This window comes from Tupaia chinensis, unplaced genomic scaffold (genome assembly GCF_000334495.1).
Source record: "Tupaia chinensis unplaced genomic scaffold, TupChi_1.0 Scaffold000706_1, whole genome shotgun sequence".
NCBI classification, from domain to species: Eukaryota; Metazoa; Chordata; class Mammalia; order Scandentia; family Tupaiidae; genus Tupaia; species Tupaia belangeri.
This window is the reverse complement of record NW_006160229.1, coordinates 2,219,282-2,242,373: the sequence shown is the minus strand read 5'-3', so window position 1 is coordinate 2,242,373 and position 23,092 is coordinate 2,219,282. Positions and strand designations below refer to the sequence as shown.

Here is a 23,092-nt window from a genome sequence, read left to right as displayed (position 1 = left end):
GTTTGATGGTATCCAGTACTTCTTGCATATTATTCTCAAATTTTGGGGCCATTTTCTCAGTCTTCGTGGTGGATTTTCCTAGGCCAGCCATTTTCTCTTCTACATCTGAGATTCTATTTTCTGTATGATCTAGTCTGCTTTTAATACTTTCAAGGGAGATTTTGACTTCCTGTATTATAGACTTCATCTCTAACAGTTCCGTTTTAGTCTTTTGTAAAGTGTGTAATTCCTCTTTTAGATCTAGCAAGAATTTCCTCATCTCCTGGAACTCGTCAACTTCTTTCTCCTTTCTCTTTAGCAGTTCATTATCTCTCTTCTCTTCCATCTCTGTTAGCTTCGACATTATGAATGATCTGAATTCCTTATCAGACATTTCCATGATTTTCACCGAACTGCTTGTGGATGAAGAAGAGTTACTCTTTTCCCTAGGAGGAGAGGTATTTTCTCTTTTTCCCACATTTCTCATGATCCGGCGGTGATTTCTTGTCATCTGATGGATGGTGTGTTTCTTTCAGATACTTGAAGTTCAGTCTAAATGTTCTGGAGCAAGCAGAGGTGATCTAGAATCTCTTTGCCGTTCTGTTGTGATTGCTGGTGTAGCAGATTCAGTAGATATTGGGGAATATTTTAACCCTATTAGTATTTGGATGTTTAGCTACAGTGCTCTTAGATCCATCTAAGAACACATTGAATGGATATTGGAAGGTGGAGAAAATCTTCATTCCCTGAAAAATCTAGTTCGCTGGTGCCATGTGGAACCTGACAAGCTCTACTATTTTTGAAAAACAATCTATTACAGAATAATTTTAGAGACTGATGATAACATGAAAGCCTCCTTAAATATTCCATTACTTACAAGATAAGTTTGTTAAATGATACCAAGATGATATTTTAAACCAAGAAAAGTATTTTTCTGGACTGTAGTTACCTAGTACAGAATTAAAACAAACAAAAAACACCGAACACTTTCAACAGGAATCAGCACATTGACCCATCACGAGTTGTGATACAAATCACAAAGTGGCAACATTCTCTTCAAACGTTCTGATCCTTTTCCCCTTCCCTGAAATAAGGCAGGCCTTGCAACACCTCTGGTCAGGGCTATATCTATGTTCTTTAGAAGCAGGGAGCAAATCTGAACTGTCACAGCCTCATGTCTTATAATCAGGTATCCTTTGAATGCTGAGCACAAGTGAAACTCAAACCTGTTCTAATTTTGTAACTCTGGAAACATGATAAGGAAGAGAAGCACCTGCCAAGCTATCATCTCTGGTTGATAAGTCTGTGTAGACATGAAAACTTAAAGCCCTAGAGAACACCACAGACCTACCTCAATTTAAGGAAAATGTGTTACTGGGAAAAATGTGTAAGACTATCACAAAGAATATTCAAATAATATTTTAAGTTACCTTTGTGAAAGGAATGGAAACATTTGAAACATAACAAAAAATATTTCTGTTTAAAAATGACGACTTGTGTAACTTAATACAGGTTACAGTTTTTAAAATAATTTTTAAATGACCAACCTGGACGATATAAATTTCCTCCTTCTCACCATACCAGATTTCAAACTTGCGGTTATCACCTTTTACATATTCAGTGATTCCAACTTCATCCATCTGCAATAAGTAAGTCAACATTTTCATGAGCATTTTATTTTTAATACAAAATTACACAAAATCTACTGCATCATACTCTAAATGAGACAGAATTTCTGGGGCCAGCAGTTAGCATAATGGCTATGTCGCTGGAGTCCCATGTAGTCAACCGCAGTTCTTGGCATGTGTGCGTGTGTGCCCAAGATCCTGCCCAGACTCGGTGGCTTAAACTCACGCCAGGCATGTGTGCGTGCATGCCCAGAATCCCGAGAGGAGGATGGAGGAAAAGGGATTGCGGCATGGCCATTTTTCCCTGGGGGGTGATTTCTCGCTTTCTGTCTCTCTGTCTTTCTGGCAAGCACACGCGCCCTATAGCAAAACCTCTCTTAAAAAAAAAAAAAAAAAAAAGAAGGGATTGCAGTGTGGCTGTTCCCCCAGGGGGGTGATTTCTCACTTTCCTTCTCACTCTCTCTCTCCAGTGAGTGCATGTACCCTATGGCAAAAAAAACTTTAAAAAAAAAAAGGAAGAAAAAAAGAAAAAACACAAACTTATTAAAAAGAACATGGTCAAAGGCCAGCCCATGGCCTGGTGTTTAAGGAGCTAGATCCCACATGGCTGACTGTGCAGCTTGAGTCCTGAATCTGATGGCTTTAAAACATGCCAGGAATGTGTACATACATGTCTAAAATTCCAAAAGGAGGAAGAAAAGGAAGAGAAGGAATTGTGGCATGACTATGCCCCATGAGAGGTACTATCTCACTTTCTTTCTCTCCCCGGCAAGTGCATGTGCCCTCAGGAAATTAAAAAAAAATAAAGAACATGGTTAGACCATGAGATTCCAGCTTGCTGTGATGTCCTCAGGACAAGTCTATGTAAAGTGATAGAGAAGGTGCCTAGCAAGAGAGTATCTGTACTGATCCTCCCTACCAAAGGTAAGACTTTGAAACCAATAACCCTAATTGTTTTTTTCTTTTCTTTTTTTGGAGAGGTTTTTGCTATAGGGCACATGTGCTCACCAGGCAGAGAGAGAGAGAGAGACAGAGAGACAGAAAGCAAGAAATCATCCCCCAGGGGGAATGGCCATGCCGCAATCCCTTCTCCTCTTTTCTCTTCTCAGGATCTTGGGCGCACACGCACCGGGCGTGAGTTCAAGCCGCTGGGTCTGGGACTCGAACCACAGTCGACTACATGGGAGTCCAGTGACATAGCCATTACACTAACTGCTGGTCCCAATAACCCTAATTGTTAAGTATAATAGCATGTTGATAGAAATGCTAGCAGTTCCTTAATGCTGAAATCCCATGGTAGGTAAGCAAGAGGAAGAAGTACAAGAAGGCCTCAGAAATGTCAGTGGCATCACCATTTTCCCAGGAATCCTGGCCTAAAACTTTGCAAGCATAAAGACAATTTTCTTTAATTAAGAATATTAGGCATTATTTGGGGGCCAAAAAGAACCAGACATATTTTCTCCCTTCTAATGTTAGTTATTATTTATTACTTGTATCTTGGGAGTTATCAAGCCTATTTACCTTCCATTGAAAGGTTTCTCATATGTATCTCACCCTCTTTTTCTCCATGGTAACCACTGTAGTTTCAATTTTTTTTTTTTTTTTGAGAGGTTTTTGCTATAGGGCACGTGCACTTGCCAGAGAGACAGAGAGACAGAAAGCGAGAAATCAACCCCGGGGATGGTCACACCGCAATCCCTTCTCCTCCATTCTCCTCTCGGGATCTTGGGCACGCACGCACACGCGCCCGGCGTGAGTTTTAAGCCACCGGGTCTGGGACGCGAACCGCGGTCAACTACGTGGGAGTCCAGCGACATAGCCATTACGCTAACTGCTGGTCCCTGTAGTATAAATTCTTATGACTTCACTATCTTGTGTTAGTATTCTCACTTTTTTTTTTTGAAGGCAGGATCTCATTATATTGAGATCTACCTGCCTCAGCCTCTCAAGTAGCTGTGATTACAGGCACATGTCACTATACCCAGCTTTTAAACTGGGCCCAGAATACAACCCAGGCCTCCCAAGTAGCCTAAGCCCACCAAGTAGCAGAAAGAGTTTGGAGATGAGACCTTGGGCAGAAATCTTGCTAGGAACAGGGAGGGGTTGTTGACCCTCTGGGAGAATTCAAAGCAGAGCCTGCTTATCTGGTAGTCAAATATTTCAGGCCCATCCCAGGTCATACTGCCTTTTCCTCTTTACAACTACTGCTGAAATGATCATCAATTCTCAAATAGACTGGTGATGACCACTGTGAATGAACATGCTCATGAAAAGTGATAAGAATGGTAGTGGCTATGAAATTAAGAATAATTCTTTTCTCTATTTGCCAACAGTTCTATGACAAAAGCTTTATTGCTTTTAGAAGTTAAAATTTGAAAGATAAAATTCATTAGGTCTAAAAACAAAAATCAAAATCGCCAATTACAGCCTTATGTGAATTGAAGTTCCTCTTGTCTAACGGCAAAAACAGTGGGAAGTATCACTGGGTTACCAGTGACTGCTCACATTTTAAAACAAAACTAATATTAGGACAGGCTGTCAGATTTGATTATAGGAGAGAATAAAATAATTTCCAAGAAAAGCACAGGACAGACATGAAAAAAGATTCAGATGTAAGTAGGTGGCTTTGGATACTCGAGAAGGGTGGTGCTAGGGATGGAGCAGGGATACAGAAAGGAAGGTGGGAATAGGCCAAACACAAAAGTGATTGATTCGTCTTTAAACTGCATTGAGGAAAAGGAAGACATTCTTTCCTCTACATCTCTCCTGTAGCATACAGGCTCCTTGCTAACAAGACCACGAACTCTACTTTGCACCATTGGTAAGAGAGTGCCCCCTGGGAGCCAGTCCTCTGCAGGCTGCTAGGGAGCCCCCTTGGGGCAGAAAGAGGAAAAGAAGGATTCAAACTGCATTCCCTCACTCATTTCAAGCAAAGAAGTTCTGCTTTATCTGACTCCTATAAAAGGATTCTACTTCATATTTTCTTTTATAGAAAGAGATGTGCATGGCCAATCTGTGGCCTAGTGGTTAAGAGAGCAGAATCCCATATCACCACACAGTTTGAATCCCAGCCCTAGTGGGCTGAGTACATGTGTGTGCATACCCCAAATCCCAACTGGGTGCAGAGATGGAGAAGAAGGGATTGCAACATGGTAATGCCCCATGGAGGGGGTGTTTTCTCCCTCTCCTTTTCTCTTTGTCTCTCTGTCTCTCTCTGGTGAGCACACATACGCTCTATAAATTATATATACTGAAAAAATATCCAAAGAGATGTGTAAATAAAGTATAGAACCCACTCATCTGAACAACAACAACAAAAAAGTATACAGACTGGGATACACACACACACACACACACACAAAACAATATTACATTACAGAATTCAAATTCTTACTTTCAAACAGTGCTTAAAACTGTATGATGGGTATCTATCAGAGCCTTCTCCGCTTTCAACACGTCTTTTACAAAAAATAATGGCTTTTTCATACAGGAAAATGTGTCGTTGCATTGGTTTGAATCTAGCAAAGTCTTTCATTTTTGTAGCACCTTTCTTGTGTCCTATCCAGACACTGAATCCACCTTGCATTATCATCTTGCCCAGCTCATTTAAGTTCCCCTAGAACAGAAAATCAAAACCCATTTAGTACAAGGTAGAACTACAGTCAGATCTCTGACATTAACAAAGCAGTGTTGGGAGTCAGGTACTAAAATTCTAAAGGAAAACTTGTATGTTTTTCTACACATGTATGGATTACAACTTTTTACTTTATGCATGCTGTATATTACAGATGTACAAAATTATCGTGGGGGTGAGGGCTAAAATACATTTCCTTTTCCCTTGGCTTCATATTGTCTCATTTGGAAGCATTCCAGTGAGGGTAACACTCTCTATTTCTTTTTCAATGCTGATGGTGTATAACCTACACCGGTCCAAGGAGCTAATCTGTTAAAAGGCTGCAGATTCTAAAGATTTGATCCTTTCCTTCCATATCTGTCCTGGACTAGGATAAGCAGCAATATGTATCTCCTTAGTTGTTCCAAACATTTTTTCAAGCAGACTCTCCCTAGGTCTGGAGTTGGGGCATGATGTTGGTGACAAGGGAAACATAATAGATCCACTTGGCAGCTGATCTGAAACCAATTCTCCTCTTAGCATGTTCAATAACATTGGTGTGTTGGGAAAGTCATGATGCAGTTTTGCATAGAAAAACAGAAACTACATCATGACTTTCCCACAACCTAAAATTTGTAATATTTCTATTTCTATTAGTTTATATTAACAATATTGAAATTAATAATAATACTTGGCTAATATTTGGCCACTATTTTCTGTCTCTTATATGTTATTTCTTGATTGGTTCAAAGAAGAGAGGATGTTGATATGGTTACCTCCTAAAATTCCAACAGTTATTGCAATCTGATTACGATATAGCCATTTATTGCAATCTGATGCATGGAGTCATTAACTGACTTCAGTAAATCCAGCATTGTGTCAAGTGCCTCCTTTAATTGATTGGATCCTTCACCGTCTTTGCTACATTTCAAGAGTTCCTGTAATTAGAAGTTAGGAATTATACTTAATATAAGGCAGGTTTTTTTTAAGAGACACTTTTGCTGTAGGGCATGCATATTCACCAGAGAGTAGGGCATGCATACTCACCAGAGAGGTGGAGAGAGAAGGAAAGCAAGAAATCACCCCCCAGGGGGGATGGCCATGCTGCAATCCTTTGTCCATTCCCCTCTCAGGATTCTGGGCACATATGCACACATGCCTGGCATGAGTTTCAAGCTGTCAGGTTCAGGACTCAAACTACAGTCGATCATACAGGAGTCCACCATGCCAACTGCTGGCCCTAGGGCAGCTATTAATAACTGGAGAAAGTTAACAAATTTACAGCTAATATGCTTTCAAGCAGGAATCCAAAGACAAGTCATTTTGCAGAATAATTTTCTTTATATGTGCTTTGTCACATTAATATTATATTTAATGATAATGTCAAAACTGGAAAAGAAATGGAATAGTGCTAAAAAGTATGATACAAAGGACATTCAGTGCTTTTGAAACTGAATGCCCAAAACACACTAGAGGGCCGTGCCCACAGTCTGGTGGGTAAGGGAGCTAGATCCCTCATGGCTGAGCATGTGGCTAGAATCCTGATCCCAGTGGCTTGAGAAACATACCAGGCATGTCTGTGTGCATGACTAAAATCTTAACAAGAAAGGTAAATGGAAGAGAAGAGATTTCAGCATGACCACACCCTATTGAGGGGTGCTTTCTTCCTTTTCCTCCTTCCCTCTCTTGCTCTCTCTCCCTTCTCTCTGGTTAGCACACACTTCCTCTGGCAAAAATCAACCATACATACCCACACACACTCACAGATTAGTTTTTCAAACAGTATATTTGGTTTTTCTTTCCTCTATATACAATAATTTGTGTATCCAAAATACGTTATGACATAGAACATAGTGAATATACATTTTTAAACAAGCCGTATTATATTTTATACCTAACACAGATTTTACCAAACCTTTCACATTACACTAGGGGAGAGATATTTGCACTTTTCACTGAGAAGGCTCATATGAAATACAATCTTAAAACTATAATAGTTAGGGGGGCAGGAAGGTGGCATAGCAGTAAAATGAGACAGTCTGCAAGGTTTGCCCATGGGAAAGTTCCAGGTTTGCATCCAGAAGGTTCATATGAAATACAATCTCAAATCTATAAGAAATAGGGAAGCAGGAAGGTGGCATAGAAATAAAATGGACAGTCTGCAAGGCTTGCCCACATGGAAAAGTTCCAGGTTTGCATCCAGAGACCTCCCTGACTACTTCAGGCATATGCGTGCCCAGGGCTGGCTGAGTCCGGGATTGGGTCATGGCATGAAGACCCTGTTGGATGTGCTGTCTCTGTTTCTCTCTTTGCTCATGGAAGAAATAAATGAACTTTAAAAACTATAAGAAGGGAACCAGCAGGTGGCGTGGGGTTTAGGAAAAGTTCCAGGTTTGCATCCAGAGACCTCCCTGACTACTTCAGGCATATGCGTGCCCAGGGCTGGCTGAGTCCGGGATTGGGTCATGGCATGAAGACCCTGTTGGATGTGCTGTCTCTGTTTCTCTCTTTGCTCATGGAAGAAATAAATGAACTTTAAAAACTATAAGAAGGGAACCAGCAGGTGGCGTGGGGTTTAAAATGCACTGGACTCCCACATGGCCAACTGCAGTTCAAATACTGGACCCAGTGGCTTGCTTTCTCAGTTTCCCTCTCTTTCTCTGTCTCTCTCTGGTCAAATTTAATAATAATAATAATAAATAAAATTAAATAAATAGGGACCAACAGTTGGCATAATGGCTATGTCTCTGGGCTCCCATATAGTTGACCATGGCCCATGTCCTGAACCCGGTGGCTTAAACTCATGCCAGGCACATGTGCATGAGTGCCCAAGATACCAAGAGGAGAATGGAGGAGAAGGGATTGTGGTGTGACCATCCACCCTGGGGGGGGAGTGATTTCTCGCTTTCTCTCTCTCTGTCTCTCTGTGTCTTTCTGGCAAGCACATGTGCCCTGTAGCAAAAGCTCTCAAAAAAATAAATAAATAAATAAATAAATAATTTTTAAACTATAAGAAATATTGGTTTGTTTAGTTCTTCTTAATGATATTAAAAGTTACTCAGTGAAACATTATACATAAATCAATGTACTTCTATAGAGAATTACATGCTAAGACTCCAGATATTCTCAACCTAACATCTACGTCTGTGGCATTTGCACAACCACAGTAAACTGAAGGAGCACACTGCACTAATTCTATTCCTAAATCCAGTCTTCCCAGTCATTGACCCCATATATTTCTAGAGCTTTCTAGTCAGTTATTTACTTTTCAATAGCTTTGTCATATCTGATCCAAAAAAGTAAAGAAAGAAAGAAGTACTCCAGGTAATTTCCTTCAATAGTAACTGATATTTAGTGATTCGTTGCACTGGTTTGAGTAAATATGAATCCAGACCAAGTCTGTGTTTTAATTTTCTTTGACATTCCTGTCATTAAAAGATAATTATCATCAAATTAAATTATGACATATACCTGTGAAAATGCCAAGTGTTCATAGATTAGACCTACTGTGTGAATGTTTCTCACATCTCAAGCAATATTTATATGGAAAAAAAACCACTGTTATATACCATTTAGAAATTATAAGACATAATATATCCAGAAAACTATAGTAAAAATATTTTGAGAATTTGGAAGGTAGAAAGTTCCAACATCTCAAAGATGAAAAGGTTTTCACATTTAAATTCACATCAATATGGACTGCTTAAAAGGTGAGAAAGCAAGGAACAGCAACAGATTAATATGATTTAAAAGTTTTTTAATATGAACAAAAAAATTAACAAAAGACTCAGTTCCACAGGCAAAGAAAAGAAATAGGTTGTGCTGAACGTAAATCAGACTCAGTATGAGAACATTTTTTTTAATATCACAAGAAAAATACAGCCTTGATCAAGTGGTGCTATATTTCATCCAGTGATTGAATCACTGCCACTATAAATATAAGGGTCATGACACTGGGTCCTGGGAATATTGTAGTGTCCATAATTAGAGCAAGATGGGGCTGGTTAGCATAAAATGTTCATATAAGAAGTGCAGAACACAAAGGGATTGGGAGAAGATATATCCAAATAAGATCTGGGCCCTCCTATGAAAATGGACAAAATCCAAAAAATACCTCATTCTACAAGAACTCTATCTGATTCAAACAAGAATTATCAATAATATATGGTTATAGGTGATGGACTGATACATGCATTCAGATTGCATTTATGATGGAAAAGTTATACTTTACACAGCAAAAATCCAAAGTTACAATGTATATGAGAAAGGAGAAAACGTTGGCAAAATTAGGAGATTAGAAACCAAGGGACCAGCAGTTAGCATAATGGCTATGTCACTGAACTCCCATATAGTTGACTGCAGTTTGAGTCCCGGGCCCGGAGGCTTAAACTCATGCTAGGCGCATGTGTGTGCATGCCTAAGATCCCAAGAGGAGAATGGAGGAGAAGGAATTGCGGCATGGCCATCCCCCATCGATGATGATTTCTCGCTATCTCTCTGTCTGTCTCTATCTTTCTGGTGAGTGCACACTCCATATAGTAAAAACTTCTCCAAAAAAAAAAAGAAAGAAAGAAACCAAGCTGATAAGTGGTAAACAACTGACCACAATGGAGAAAAGTAAATGTCAAGTTTATAGGGGGAAAAGTCAAAGAACTAATCAATTTATGTTATGGAACATGTTACGGAACATTTCCCCATTCCCAAAGATTCAGGGATTATAGTTACCAAGTGGCTCCAAAAATGGGAGCAAAGGTGAGGCTCAAAAATGATTTTTGAAAGTCTGCTTAAGAAGTAATTAAATAATAATCTATAAGACAAGTATATGTGGAGAAGTAAGTACCCACATTTACTGCTGGTGGGAATATACAATGGTGTTGTAACTTTGGAAAACAGCTTAGCAGTCCTTCAAAAAGTTCAACATAGAGTTACCATCTGACCCAGCAATTTTCCTCCCAGGTATATAGCCAAGAGAAATGAAAACACATGCCTACACAAAAACTTGTACAAAAAATTTTGCAGTAGCATTATTAATAATAACAAAAAGGTGATAACAACTCAAATTTCTTATCAACTGATAAATGTATAAATAAGAAGTAATTGATCCATACAATAGAACATTAATCTCAAAATAGAATGAAGAATTAATACATGCTACAACATAATAAACCTGAAACATTTCCCCATTCCCAAAGATTCAGGGATTATAGTTACCAAGTGGCTCTCAAACATTATAACTTGCCATGCATACTCTCTCAGTAAAATTATGGAATGTGTGTCCAAAACAGGGACTAAAGCAAGAAAGATAAAGATATTACATCTAGGAAGCAACAGAGTCTATGTAAGAGACAGGTGACGAGAATCCCCCAGATGACAGTCACCAAGATCCCAGGATGACAACTGTGCAGTAGGCCTATAGAGGCTAGATAAACATTTCAAATGACCCCAGACAGATTTGTTCCAAGGTGAAATTCAGAGAAAATCCAATGTGTTTAAATTGACTGGAAAGATGTTTTTATAACTTCTACTACTAGGAGAGGTTGGGGTAGAATAAAAAGTGCCTAGAAAATTATATGATTGAAAAAACAATTTTAAGAACAACAAAGGGGAAGGAAAAGCAACCACATTATACCATATGATTAATCTGGGCAGAAAAATAGCATACTCTTAATCATTTAATACTATGTATCAATCTAACTTAAATTAGACTATACTGGAAGTTTTGAGGAAAAGAAGTATTGGTGTGTATATGGTGGTATAGTGCAGGACAGAGAAAGAGAGCTAAATCCTCACCTTCTACAGTAGGAAGGGGCAAGATACACATCCTTTGGTGATTTGGAGGTAAATAGCAAAAGGAAGCAGCTAAAAGCACTAAAGCAGTTGTCATTTGCATGCATTTTAGGAAGGATAGACTTGCTCTGTAACCTATATGTGTATATAACTTAAAGTAGAAAATGAATTTATAAATAAGAACTATCCCAATATCTTCCAGAAGGAGTATATCCAATACTTAAGTATATACTATACCTGGAAAAAGGCACATTCTGAATATTTCCTCCAAATTGTCTCTGATCTGGGCTTATTCAGACAATATTTAGCATACATATTAAAATCATCCTTCTGTAATAAAAAGAAAATTCAAATGTGTTACCAACTTGTAAATGTAATTTTATTATCAAAAAGAGTCAGCAAGAGTGAGTGTGACCAAGCTTCGTAGGGAACATGGCATAAAGGGTCTGTTGTATGGACAGCTAGTCAAGAAATCTCTTTGTAATCCATGAACAACATGCCTGTTGGACCTGGTAGAGTGATACATAAATATCCAAATATTTTCTTAACTTCCAATGACTAAGTTCAAGAATAAGAAGGAGAAAAGTCTTCTGTATATGAACTATAAACGCAGACTGTTACTTTATAGCTATGCACTAATAGGGTACCAATAATAGGCTCTTTATATGCTATTAGTGTCTCAGGTCCCTAATGAACAAATTCACAGCTAATTTCCAAGTTAGATCATACAGGCCTTGGTTCATCACTGGGACATCATTATATAATAACTACCTAGGCATCTGACTGTGATAATCTTTCTCTGACCCTTATCTAATGTGCTACCTCCTAGTTCATTCTTTAACATTCATCTCATAAAGCTATAGTTTATAACACACTCTATGTAAGATGCTCCTCTTCTGGGATCCCATGGGATCATTTATATATCTCTAATGTATTGCAACTGATCCTGTACACAATTAATGGTTTCCTAGTTCAGAAACCTAAATGGTGTTGGCTTTGGTATGCACATTGCTTAGTACAGTACCTGGTGCATAGTAGGTGTTCAGTAGATGACTGTTAAATGAATGAACATTTTATCATTAAGTATGTATTAAACCATTACTGGTTGCCAAGAATTCTTCTAACCTTATGGGAAATACAAAGGTAGAATACTTATACCCTATCTCAAAGGGGATCTGCTTCGATCAAGTTGAGGAAAAAATGAATGTACATGCTTAAAGATGCACAATAAGAAGAAAATCTCCAGTGAGTAGTATAGATGTTATATAAAAACAATCCAAAAGGAAGCTAGACTGCTGTTGCTTGAGGAAGTTCGGGGACAATTAGGCCAAAGAATAAATGTGTCTTCAGGCAGAACTTGTTGAGGAAGATAATGACACACGGTTCTTTCTTAGCCTCATTCTCTTAATTTCGTAAACAGTTTCTGGGATAAGATACTTATTTTGAAGTTTTTAACGATCCCCTCTATTGAACTGATTCCCAAATCAAGATGGAACTGATCTTTCAGGAAGAAGAACTAAACAAGCATAGAAGGGTTAAGTAAAAAATATTCTGAAAGGGCCAGCAATGGAGGCGCAGTGGCATGCAATGCTCTGCAATCCTGAGATCACATGGGAATGTTCAGAGTTCATGACCCAACGCCTCCCTGTGAATGCTGAATGTGCATGGGTGTCCGTGATCCTGTCTGGCTGAGGCTAGGAGTGGGCCTTTGTCTTTCTCTTTCATGAAAAATAATAAAACCTAGAAATAATACTTGCTGGAATTATAGGTCTTCTCCATAAACAAAAAGACATTACAAAGCTATACCTAACTTGTCTCCAAATCTGTTCTTATACATCAACTGCCATTTTAATGGCTCATATTTTTATATTCATAGAAAATAATTTAACTAACCCTTTCCAGGAAACAAGGTCCCACTCTTTCTGGAGCATCAGCACAATTTTCCAGACTACCCATGAAAATGCTGTGAAAATTTCAGAGAAAAAAATTAACATGATTTTATGTGAAATGTAATAAATCAGTCCTTATCTCTTTAAATAATATCATGAAAAAGAAATATTCAATTTAGCAAATACATACTTGTTATGGAATTCATATATTTCTGCCATATTCCCAAAGAGAACGTCCTTTTTATTTCTTAGTAGAGGTGGCATAAGATCAAACATGTCTGGGTTATCCATTTCTGCTCTATATCCCTACCCAAAATAAATACATGTATGAATCTAAAAATATTAACATTAACATTTGATTGGGCATCAGAAGTGTAGATAAGGCAAATATAGAGAGGATCTGTAGGTCAAGCTATCAGACTTTTAACATTCAAGTCTCCTAGCTCCCAAAGTTATCCATGACTCTTTTTTAGAAGTCAGGACAGAGAGGTCAAGGGTTGGCCTTCAAGGCAACTTATAGTATAAGTAACACATTAGAAACCAAGCATGAACAATTATATTACAGGTTGTCAAGTTCTCCCTCAGCTGACAATAAGTGTTCAGTTTTTTCCAGACCAAATTTAAATCATGACATTTGTGTCAAACAGATATTTTTATTCCATCCTTTACATCACAATCTCTAAATAGAACCCTGGGAATAATGGTAACAATCTTCTGTATCTTTGAGAGAACAGCTTCTCTCTTCTGTAATAAATTCTGAATTAATCATTCCCACTACTGAGGGATAACCTGAACATGCACATGTAACCCACAGTTAGCCTCAATCAATAGAAGAAATAAAATGGCTGCCATGTGGCGATCAAAAAAAAGAGACAGAAATAGAAGACTGTCCAACACATTTTCTAATGAATTAGCAAGAGAACACTGGGGAAGATATAATTTGTGTCACTTACCAACAAAACTGTAAACAACTCCCGAACATACACTCTCTCAGTCTGTATCAGCTCGTGTAGGACATGGCTAGAATGAAATGACCACATTTATTAGTTATTTTTTTACTTTGGAATTGTATTGCAATGCTTCAATTATTATCATTATAAACTGCAGAATGTAAAAACAGTTAATGAATAGGAACTACTAAGGGTTTCGCTTTTATCATGGGAACATGAAATTAATTTTATGGATTCTATAATGAATACCACCCACAAGACTCTAAAATACATTTGAAAGAGGGCTAGCAGGTGGTATAGCAGCAGTTAAGGTGTTGGGTTCCCACACGGCCAACTGCAGTTCAGGTCCCAGACCCAGTGGCTTGAAAATCACAATCAATCAATCAATCAATCAATAAATTTTTATTTACATACATATTTGAAAGAAAGGGGGATATTCAAAGTTGGATATTACCAACTTGAAAAAGCTTTTTTATTTTTGCTTCTTTAGTTTCCCTTATTCTTTTCTCTTTTTATTGACATATAACCACTGGGAGGAGGAGAGGAAGGAGATGTTGGTTAGTAGAAACAAAACTTTATTTCTAACTCACTAAGAATACGAATGAATGTATAAAAGCTCACAAAATCTATTCCTACAATGAGGTTTTCATGTGTTTTGAACAGCATAGTTTTGTTTTGTTTTGTTGTTGTTGTAGGGTTTTTTTCTGGTTCCTAATACTTTTAATCTTTAATATGCCAGAGAGCATATATCCTTGTCAAAGAGAGAGAGAGAAAAAAAAAAGGAAAGTGAGAATGTACCCTCCATGGGGAGTGTTCACATCACAATCCCTTCTCCTCCATTCTCCTCTCTGGAACTTGGGCACGCACGCACACACACACACCCAGCGTGAGTTTAAGCCACCAAGTCCGGGAGTCAAACAGCGGTTGACTACATGGGAGTCCAACAACATAGCCATTACACCAACTGCTGGTCCCTGGACAGCATGGTTTTTGAGCTTTAGTATGCTTGCTCACAAAAAGGAAATGATATTAGTATTTTAGGCCCCATTTTTCCTTCTCTCGATAATGTTCTAAAATTTTCTAAAAGATTCACTAGATTTATTTTACTGGTCTTGTAAAGAATAGTTCATACTTAAGTTTCTGTAATAATTTTGTTTCCTGTCTCTCAAATAAAATATATTTTCCTTTCAATGTGATTTCTAATCAACGTATTTCATATTCATTTTTCTTCTTCTCAATAAGTCTCCCATTGGATTTAACTTGGCACAGCCCTTGAACACTGAACCAGAGACACCCAAAGATAGATGTGTATGACAATTTATTTTAATAAATAAAGGATACTTCTTCAAAATATCCACGCTGTTGTTATTGTTCAAACTGGAAGGCTGGGTAGGATTTCTCTTCTCCAGACAATCATGCACCACTTCAATCTGAAACAATGAAAATAAAAGTTAAAATAGCATCTATGTAGGTAGAGTTCTTCAAGGATGCCCAAATTAAATTAAGCATACTCGAGATCCTAACTGTGTAGTTAAACTGAAAAATAACACTATATTTTTTTCAAAAATAACTTTGATACGGGCTAGTAAGAAATCATTTGATTTGAGAAAGAGGGCAGATTTAAGGCATTAATTAAAATGTCTCTTACACATTAATTTCTGTTTATTTGGCACTTTGGTAATTTTGGCGGTTTTAGAGATAAGTAAAGTTTATTCATTGTAGAACTAAAATAGCTTTTTAAGCATGATGATTTTTGAAGAATACCTTTCTAGAAAATACTACCTGCATCCTTGAATTTTTTACACACTACGTAATTGATTCTTTTCCTAATGGCTCAGTGGCATTATAAGCTCGAATGTGATAAACTCTAATAATGCTCCAGGGCTACTAACCTGCAGAACTCTTCTTACTTGGAATGGCTGTAACTTATACACCTCTGTCTCTACTCCCTGCCATGTCAGTTGATGCTGTCAGTGGCCTCCTTGCTCCTAAAATTCTGCCTTATTTTGCAGACTTTAAAAGACTTGGATTGGCCTACAGAGTCAATTGCATGAAATCTGTGATTGTTATCTGACCTTTTGAAAAATTTCATGTATATTCCTGAGGTCCCTGTCCTGGACAGCTGAGCTTGCCAAAAGCCTGACTTTTAAGTAAGTGTAGCATTGCTCTATAACAATTATAACCCAAAACAAAGTGTAGGACCTATCAGCTAAATAACATGTCTGCAAATTTTGACCTATTTATTACAAATAAGTGAAAAGAAACATTTATTGACAACTTTCTCTTTTTTTTATAGCTTTGCTATAGCTTATCTGCACTAACCAAAGAGAGAGATAGAGAGGGAAAGTAAGAAAGCATCCCAGAGGGATAGCCACGCTGCCATCCCCTGTCCTCCACTCTCCTCTCAGGACTTTGGGAATGCACACAATGTGCCTGGCATGTTTTTCAAGCTTCCAGGTCTGGAACTTGAACTGTGAAGTCTACCATGTGGGATCCAGGTGCCTTAACCACCACACCACTGGCTGGCCCTATTGATAACTTTCTATATATTGGGTAAGCATCATCTTAATTGCATAACATGCCTCATTATATCTAATCCTCAAGGCAATTGAGCAAGTTGTGGCATTCTTATCCCCATTTTTTTTTTTTTTGGAGAGGTTTTTGCTCTAGGGTGCGTGCGCTCACCAGATAGACAGAGAGAGACAGAGAGACAGGAAGCAAGAAATCACCCCCCAGGGAGGATGTCCACACCACAATCCCTTCTCCTCCATTCTCCTCTCGGGATCTTGGGCACGCATGCACACGTGCCTGGCATGAGTTTAAGTCACTGGGTTCAGGACTCGAACCACAGTCGACTACATGGGAGTCCATTGACATAACCATTATACTAACTGCTGGTCCTCTTATCCCCATTCTAAAGGTGGGAAGATAGGGGCTTGGAGAGGTTTAGTAATGTGGCTAAGGCCACATACTTAATGAACAATGAAACAAAGTCAAGTCTATGTGCCACCTTTATCATGATCCCACTTCCAGGATGTACTTGGGTTTGTCATCTGGCACATGTTATCTTGTTATCATTATTCTAATAGCATAATTAAGACAAAATACTGCATACTCCATTTACTCCTAACAGGTTTTGGAAATACAGGTGAAGAAAGATTTGAAACATCAATTTATACTTTTAAATTCCTAAGGATTATACAAACTGATTCAAATCAGAAGAATGCAGTTGGAACTGTGTTTAACAGCTATAACCCCACCAAGAAAATGTATGGTCACACCTTCATATTTTTCCCCTGAGACTATGGAACTGAATAGATCCATATAGAGAAATATTAAGGCATCATGAGTTGAAACCAAAATTGAATGACTATAAGACATTGGTATTGGGCATTCTCCAAGCTTCGTTCTTAAAACCAGAAGTTATGACTGTATGACATGCTAACCAGGCCTGGTATATCAGCAAGGGCCATTCACTAGGAATATAGAGGAGAAGGGATTGTGGTGTGGCCATTCCCCAGCAGGTGATTTCTCGCTTTCTGTCTGTCTGTCTCTGTCTCTCCAGCAAGCACACATTCCCTATAGCAAAAATCTCTTTAAAAAGAATAATAATTATCAATAGATAAATTACTTAGAATGCTAGCATTTACCACACACTGCTCCAAGTGCTTTGCAAACATTAGATTATTTTATCTTTACCCTATCTCCATGATGAAGATGTGATATTATTATCCCCGTTTTAAAGAACTGTTTTATTTACTTTTATTCAGCATTATTATTTTTTTATTTGACCAAGGAGAGAGAGGGAAAGTGAGAAAGCAAGCCACCAGGTCTAGGACTCGAACTGCAGTCACCCACATGGATGTCTAGCCCCCCAACCACCAAACCACCTGCCAGCCTCTATTATTTTATAGATAGAGAAACTGAGCTTCAGGGAATGTATCTAACGTTATGCAGGCAGTAAGAAATGGAATTAAGATTAAAATCCAGATAATCTAGTTCTACAATTTGTACGACTTATGCTACACTGCCTCTTGGAAACAGGTTTTTTTCTCTTTGTTTACCATAAAGAACAGGCAAAGAAAACGTGAGGACTTGCAGCTATGATGAAGCGACTCTGCAGATACCAGACTACCAAGGATAACTGAAAGGAAGGAACCTGGTATCTATCAATAACCAAATGCATGCCTTTTTTTTTTTTTTTGAGAGAGAGGTTTTCGCTATAGGGTGTGTGCGCTCGCCAGACAGACAGAGAGAGACATAGAGACAGAAAGTGAGAAATCACCCCCCAGGGGGGATGGCCACACAGCAATCCCTTCTCCTCCATTCTCCTCTCGAGATCTTGGGCACGCACGCACACGCGCCCGGCGTGAGTTCTAAGCCACCGGGTCTGGGATGTGAACTGCGGTCGACTACGTGGGAGTCCAGCGACATAGCCATTACGCTAACTGCTGGTTCCCATGCATGCCTTTTTTGAGCCCAGAGTTAGCCTCTGTATGCCCCATTAGAACCTGTCCTCTCTTCATACTTGCTAGACTGGGATTGCTCAAGAAATAAAGCTGCTTTTATTCTATAGAAAGTTGAAACAATTATTTAGGTTTATTGAGATGAGGACAGGCGACGGCAAAGAGAATTTATATTCTGGGTCAGCCAGAGGCATGGCAGGTAAGGAGTCTGGATCCTGCCTGACCAACTATGAGGTTTGAGTCTTGGACTCTGCAGCTTGAGAAACACTCCAGGTCCACGCATGTGCATGCCCAAAATCCTGAAAATAGGGAGAAATGGAGAAGAAGGGACTGCAGCTTGACCATCTCCCATAAGGGGATTCTCTCTCTCTCCCCGGCAAACACATGTGCCTCTAGCAAATATTTTTAAATGTTTTTAAAAATAAATTTTAAAAAAGAAAGAATTTATATAAAATATGCTACAGAAATGATTCTGAACTTAAGCCAGAACTTGAGAAACTGTTCATAAATCCAAGGACATGCCAGCAATTAAACACAAACAACAGCAATTTCTTTCCTTTACATTAAAATAAGTTTTCAAATGCACCTTATTGGTCTAGGGAATAAAAAAATATGGTTTCCAATTCTCATCCCAATTCTGGAAAACAAAAAAAACAAAAATCAAAACAAACAAACAAACCAATTTCTCTAATTTTGTCTCCAAGTCTTCTTCCCTGTTAGAAAAATGTGAAAGAAAATTTTCAAATAAGTATTAAAGTCAGCACTTTTTTAAAATTTCAATTTCTTTTACACATTCTATCACATCTGTCACTTAGCTTGCAAAGTGAATATTCTAACACCAGTCCAGTTGAGAATAGTATACACATTATCTTCAACAGATAATAACCCATTTCTTTGTCCCATAAATGCCTTGCCTCTCTGTTTTTTTCCTTAATGCCCTTCCTCAGACTCTCCTCCTTCACCCACTCTCTTCCACACATGCATATTTATTAAATAGATTGTTAATACTGCAACATTTTTACATTAGTATTATTAACATTTTTACATTAGTATTATTAAATCACACTACAGAAGACAGTGATTGCTTAGACATATCCATATAAATGCAGCTTTTTATTGAGCATGGTTTTACTATGATTCATTCATTCTCTCACTCACCAAACATTCACTTAATTGCCAAGCACAGAGCTAGGTACGAGTGCTCATCACTTTTTGCAGATTTAGTGTTTATCGTGACACATACACATTTAATTTGACTAGTTCATTGTTTAACCGGACCAGAAAGAGTTTTTTTTTTAATCTAAATTTAACTTAGTAACAAGACCTTCTAACAGTTATTTGGCACTTAACTACATACCAGGTGCTGTTTCATCCCTTACACATGCGTTTTCTTTTCTAATCCTCAAAATTGCCCTAAGAGATAGGCAACCACTCTACCTCCATTTTCTAGATAATGAAAACTAAGGAACTAAGGTATCTTGTCCAGGAAGCAGACGTACAGGAAGCAAATCTATACAGTCTGTTGTCAGAATACATGCTTCCAATAAATGTTTTATATAAAACATTTCCACAGCAAGTTCAAATGCCTTTAAAAGACTGTATCAAAATTCAAAGCTTCAATCCTTATTTGTAAAATTGATCAGTTTATGAGCCAGCCTCATAACCTAGTAGTTAAGGGAGTTCAATTCCCAGCCTCAGGAGCTTGGAAAACACACTAGGTGCATCTGTGTATATACCCCAAATCCAAACAGGATGGACAAATGAAGGAGAATGGATAATAGCATGACTATGTCCCATTGAGGGTGCTTTCTCCCTCTCCCTCTCTCTCTGTCTCCCTCTGGTGAGTATATGTGCCCTCTGGCAATTAAAAAATATTCAGATTACAAAGGGTGAACCCTGTATTATTATTTTTTAAGAGAGAGTTTTGCTCTAGGGCGCGTGTGCACACCAGAGAGAGAGAGACAGGGAGACAGAAAGTGAGAAACCACCCCCCAAGGGGGATGGTCACTTTGCAATCCTTTCTCCTCCATTCTCCTCTCGGGATCTTGGGCACGCATGCACACGCGCCCGGCGTGAGTTTTAAGCCACCGGGTCCAGGACGCAAACCGTGGTCGACTATGTGGGAGTCCAGTGACATAACCATTACACTGTCTGCTGGTCAAGAGCCTGGTATTATTTTTTTTTCTTTTTCTTTTTTTGGAGAGGTTTTCACTATAGGGCACGTGTGCTCGCCAGACAGAGAGAGACATAGAGACAGAAAGCGAGAAATCACCCCCCAGGGGGTATGGTCACGCCGCAATCCCTTCCCCTCCATTCTCCTCTCGGGATCTTGGGCACGCATGCACACGCGCCCGGCGTGAGTTTTAAGCCACCGGGTCCAGGACGCAAACCGTGGTCGACTACGTGGGAGTCCAGCGACATAGCCATTACGCTAACGGCTGGTTCCCGAGCCCAGTATTATCAATCAAGGAGTCTAGATGTTACTACAAAACCAAGGGTATGATATGGCCCAGCCAAAGGCTAGCTTGGATAAGTTCCTTATTCTTGGGCAGCTGCAAAAGCTGTCACCCACCCGACATACATGCATTTCCTCTTTCCATGGAAGGAACATTTGCTATTATCCTTTCTTCCTTAGCAAGTACCCGTGCCAGGCACACTGATGGAAAGGCCAGGCTGTCCTGTTTTCTGGACTCTATACTTCACTTTCATTTATTTAAAAGGTTTTTTATATTTTATATATATAAAATTTATGTGTGTGTATAAATACATACATATGTATACATATGTGTGTGTGTGTGTGTGTGTGTGTGTGTGTGTGTATATATATTTATATATAGATAGATAGATAGATAGATATAGATATAGATATCTCCATAAGGAATACTTACTTGTTAAAAATATTTGTCAGGGCAGGGGCCAGCAGGTGGCTTGATGATTAAAGGCACTGAACTCCCATGTGGCTGACCACGGTTCAAGTCCTAGACCTGGTGGCTTACTTTCTCGTTTTCTCTCTCTCTTGCCCTCTCTCTCTTTTTCTCACCCTCTCTCTGTGTCTTACTATGGTCAATTTAAAAACAACGATAATGATAAAAGGAAATGATTTTTTAAAAATAAAAATTTGTCAGAGCATTTGTACTCATCAGGGAGAGACAGAGAGGGAGAAAACATCCCTCTATGGAGCATAGTCACGCTGTTTCTCCATCCTCCATCAGAATTTTGAGCATAGATGCACACATGCCTGGCATGTTTTCCATACACCATGATTCTCCTGTATATTAAATTAGACTTATTGGCAATTACCATATAAAATCAATTTCTCAATAAATACTGATATGCCCCCCTCTAAAGAAAACTAAAATACAGAGGTCAAAACATATTTCTAATGGGACCAGCAGTTAGCGTAATGGCTATGTCGCTGGACTCCCATGTAGTCTACCGTGGTTCATGTCCTGGACCTGGTGGCTTAAAACTCACACCGGACCTGCGTACAAGTGTGCCCAAGATCCTGAGAAGAGAATGGAGGAGAAGGGATTGCGGCATGGCCATCCCCCCGAAGGGTGATTTCTTGCTTTCTATCTCTCTGTCTCTCTGTCTCTGTCGGTCTGGCGAGCGCATGCACCCTACAGCAAAAACCTCTACAAAAAAAAAAAAACATATTTCTAAAGGTAACTTAGGAGCAATTATGGGTTTCTTAATGAATTCTTTGCAAATGTTTTAAGAGATCCAAAAGGTATACATACACAAATTAGAAGGAACATATAATTTTCTGAAAAGCAAAATAGATACATTCATTCTTTCTACAATGTAAATATATATAAAATGACTGCGCACCTATACTACATGCTAAGCTCTGTTCAGGGATACCAAGATGAATTACACACAGTCCTTATCTTTACAGAGCTTATAGTCTGTATAAGCTCTGTTTAGCAAGAGAGATAGCAACAGGCAACTACACCGAAGTTGATAAGATAAGTAGAGGAGCTTGTTATACATGGCATGAACACCTAACCAAACTGGGGTGCAGGGGAGGATGAGGGGCAGGGAGGTAAAGTGTACCTGAAGGTGGTGGCCTATAGACAGGAACTGTGATGGAAGAATAGGAGCTAGCAAGAGAGAAAGAGATAGAGAAGAAAATAGTATTCCAGAAAGAGAACACTATGTATAAAGTTCATAAAGTAAGACATCCAGAAAAAGGAAAGAAAAGTGGGCAGAGACAGTGGGGAGATAGGGAGACTGTTGCTATTGTCAAGACAACAGATGATGTTACCTTGGACTACAAGAGTAGCAATAAGGATGGTGTGGAGATGAAAAGAAATAGATGGGATTAAGAGGCATTTGGGAAGCAAAAATCTACAGGACACATAAGTTTTTTGACCAATTAGAGATGGAGCAAGAGAGAGGAGGAGCCAAGGTCCCAGACTTGGGCCTCTGAGTGCCGTTCACTGAGCTGAGAACAAGAAGATTTACAGGAGAAAAGAGTTAATATTGAGTCTGAGTTGCCTGTGGGAAATTCAAGGAAGCAAATACAGGTCTGAGGCTTGGGAGAAAGACCTAGACTAGAGATATGGGTTTAGGAGCTCAAGTCACATTTTACATGTTATTACTCACTGATAACGTCCTTCAATTAGTCTCTCCTGTATTCAATGTTAATTCAACAAACATTTATTACATCCTGCTAAGGGCCAGGTAAGATTGCAGGATTTTATTTGATGCAAATAAAAAATAAACAACAAAAAACTACCACAAATAAAAATGATGACTCTTTTTTAAAGATTTTCTT

At 38.7% G+C, this 23,092-nt stretch overlaps 1 protein-coding gene across 1 annotated transcript in view; it reads right to left on the bottom strand.

The window, feature by feature from the left end:
- LOC102501475 (phospholipid-transporting ATPase IG-like) overlaps nucleotides 1-23,092 on the bottom strand; it is a 348,220-nt gene that overhangs the window by 8,125 nt on the left and 317,003 nt on the right. The window contains 10 exon segments of the mRNA XM_027776689.1: nucleotides 1,527-1,619; nucleotides 5,002-5,223; nucleotides 6,033-6,158; nucleotides 8,553-8,645; nucleotides 11,245-11,337; nucleotides 12,901-12,970; nucleotides 13,087-13,202; nucleotides 13,850-13,916; nucleotides 15,188-15,276; nucleotides 18,988-19,025. Coding sequence (XP_027632490.1) covers nucleotides 1,527-1,619; nucleotides 5,002-5,223; nucleotides 6,033-6,158; nucleotides 8,553-8,645; nucleotides 11,245-11,337; nucleotides 12,901-12,970; nucleotides 13,087-13,202; nucleotides 13,850-13,916; nucleotides 15,188-15,276; nucleotides 18,988-19,025 — 1,007 coding nt within the window.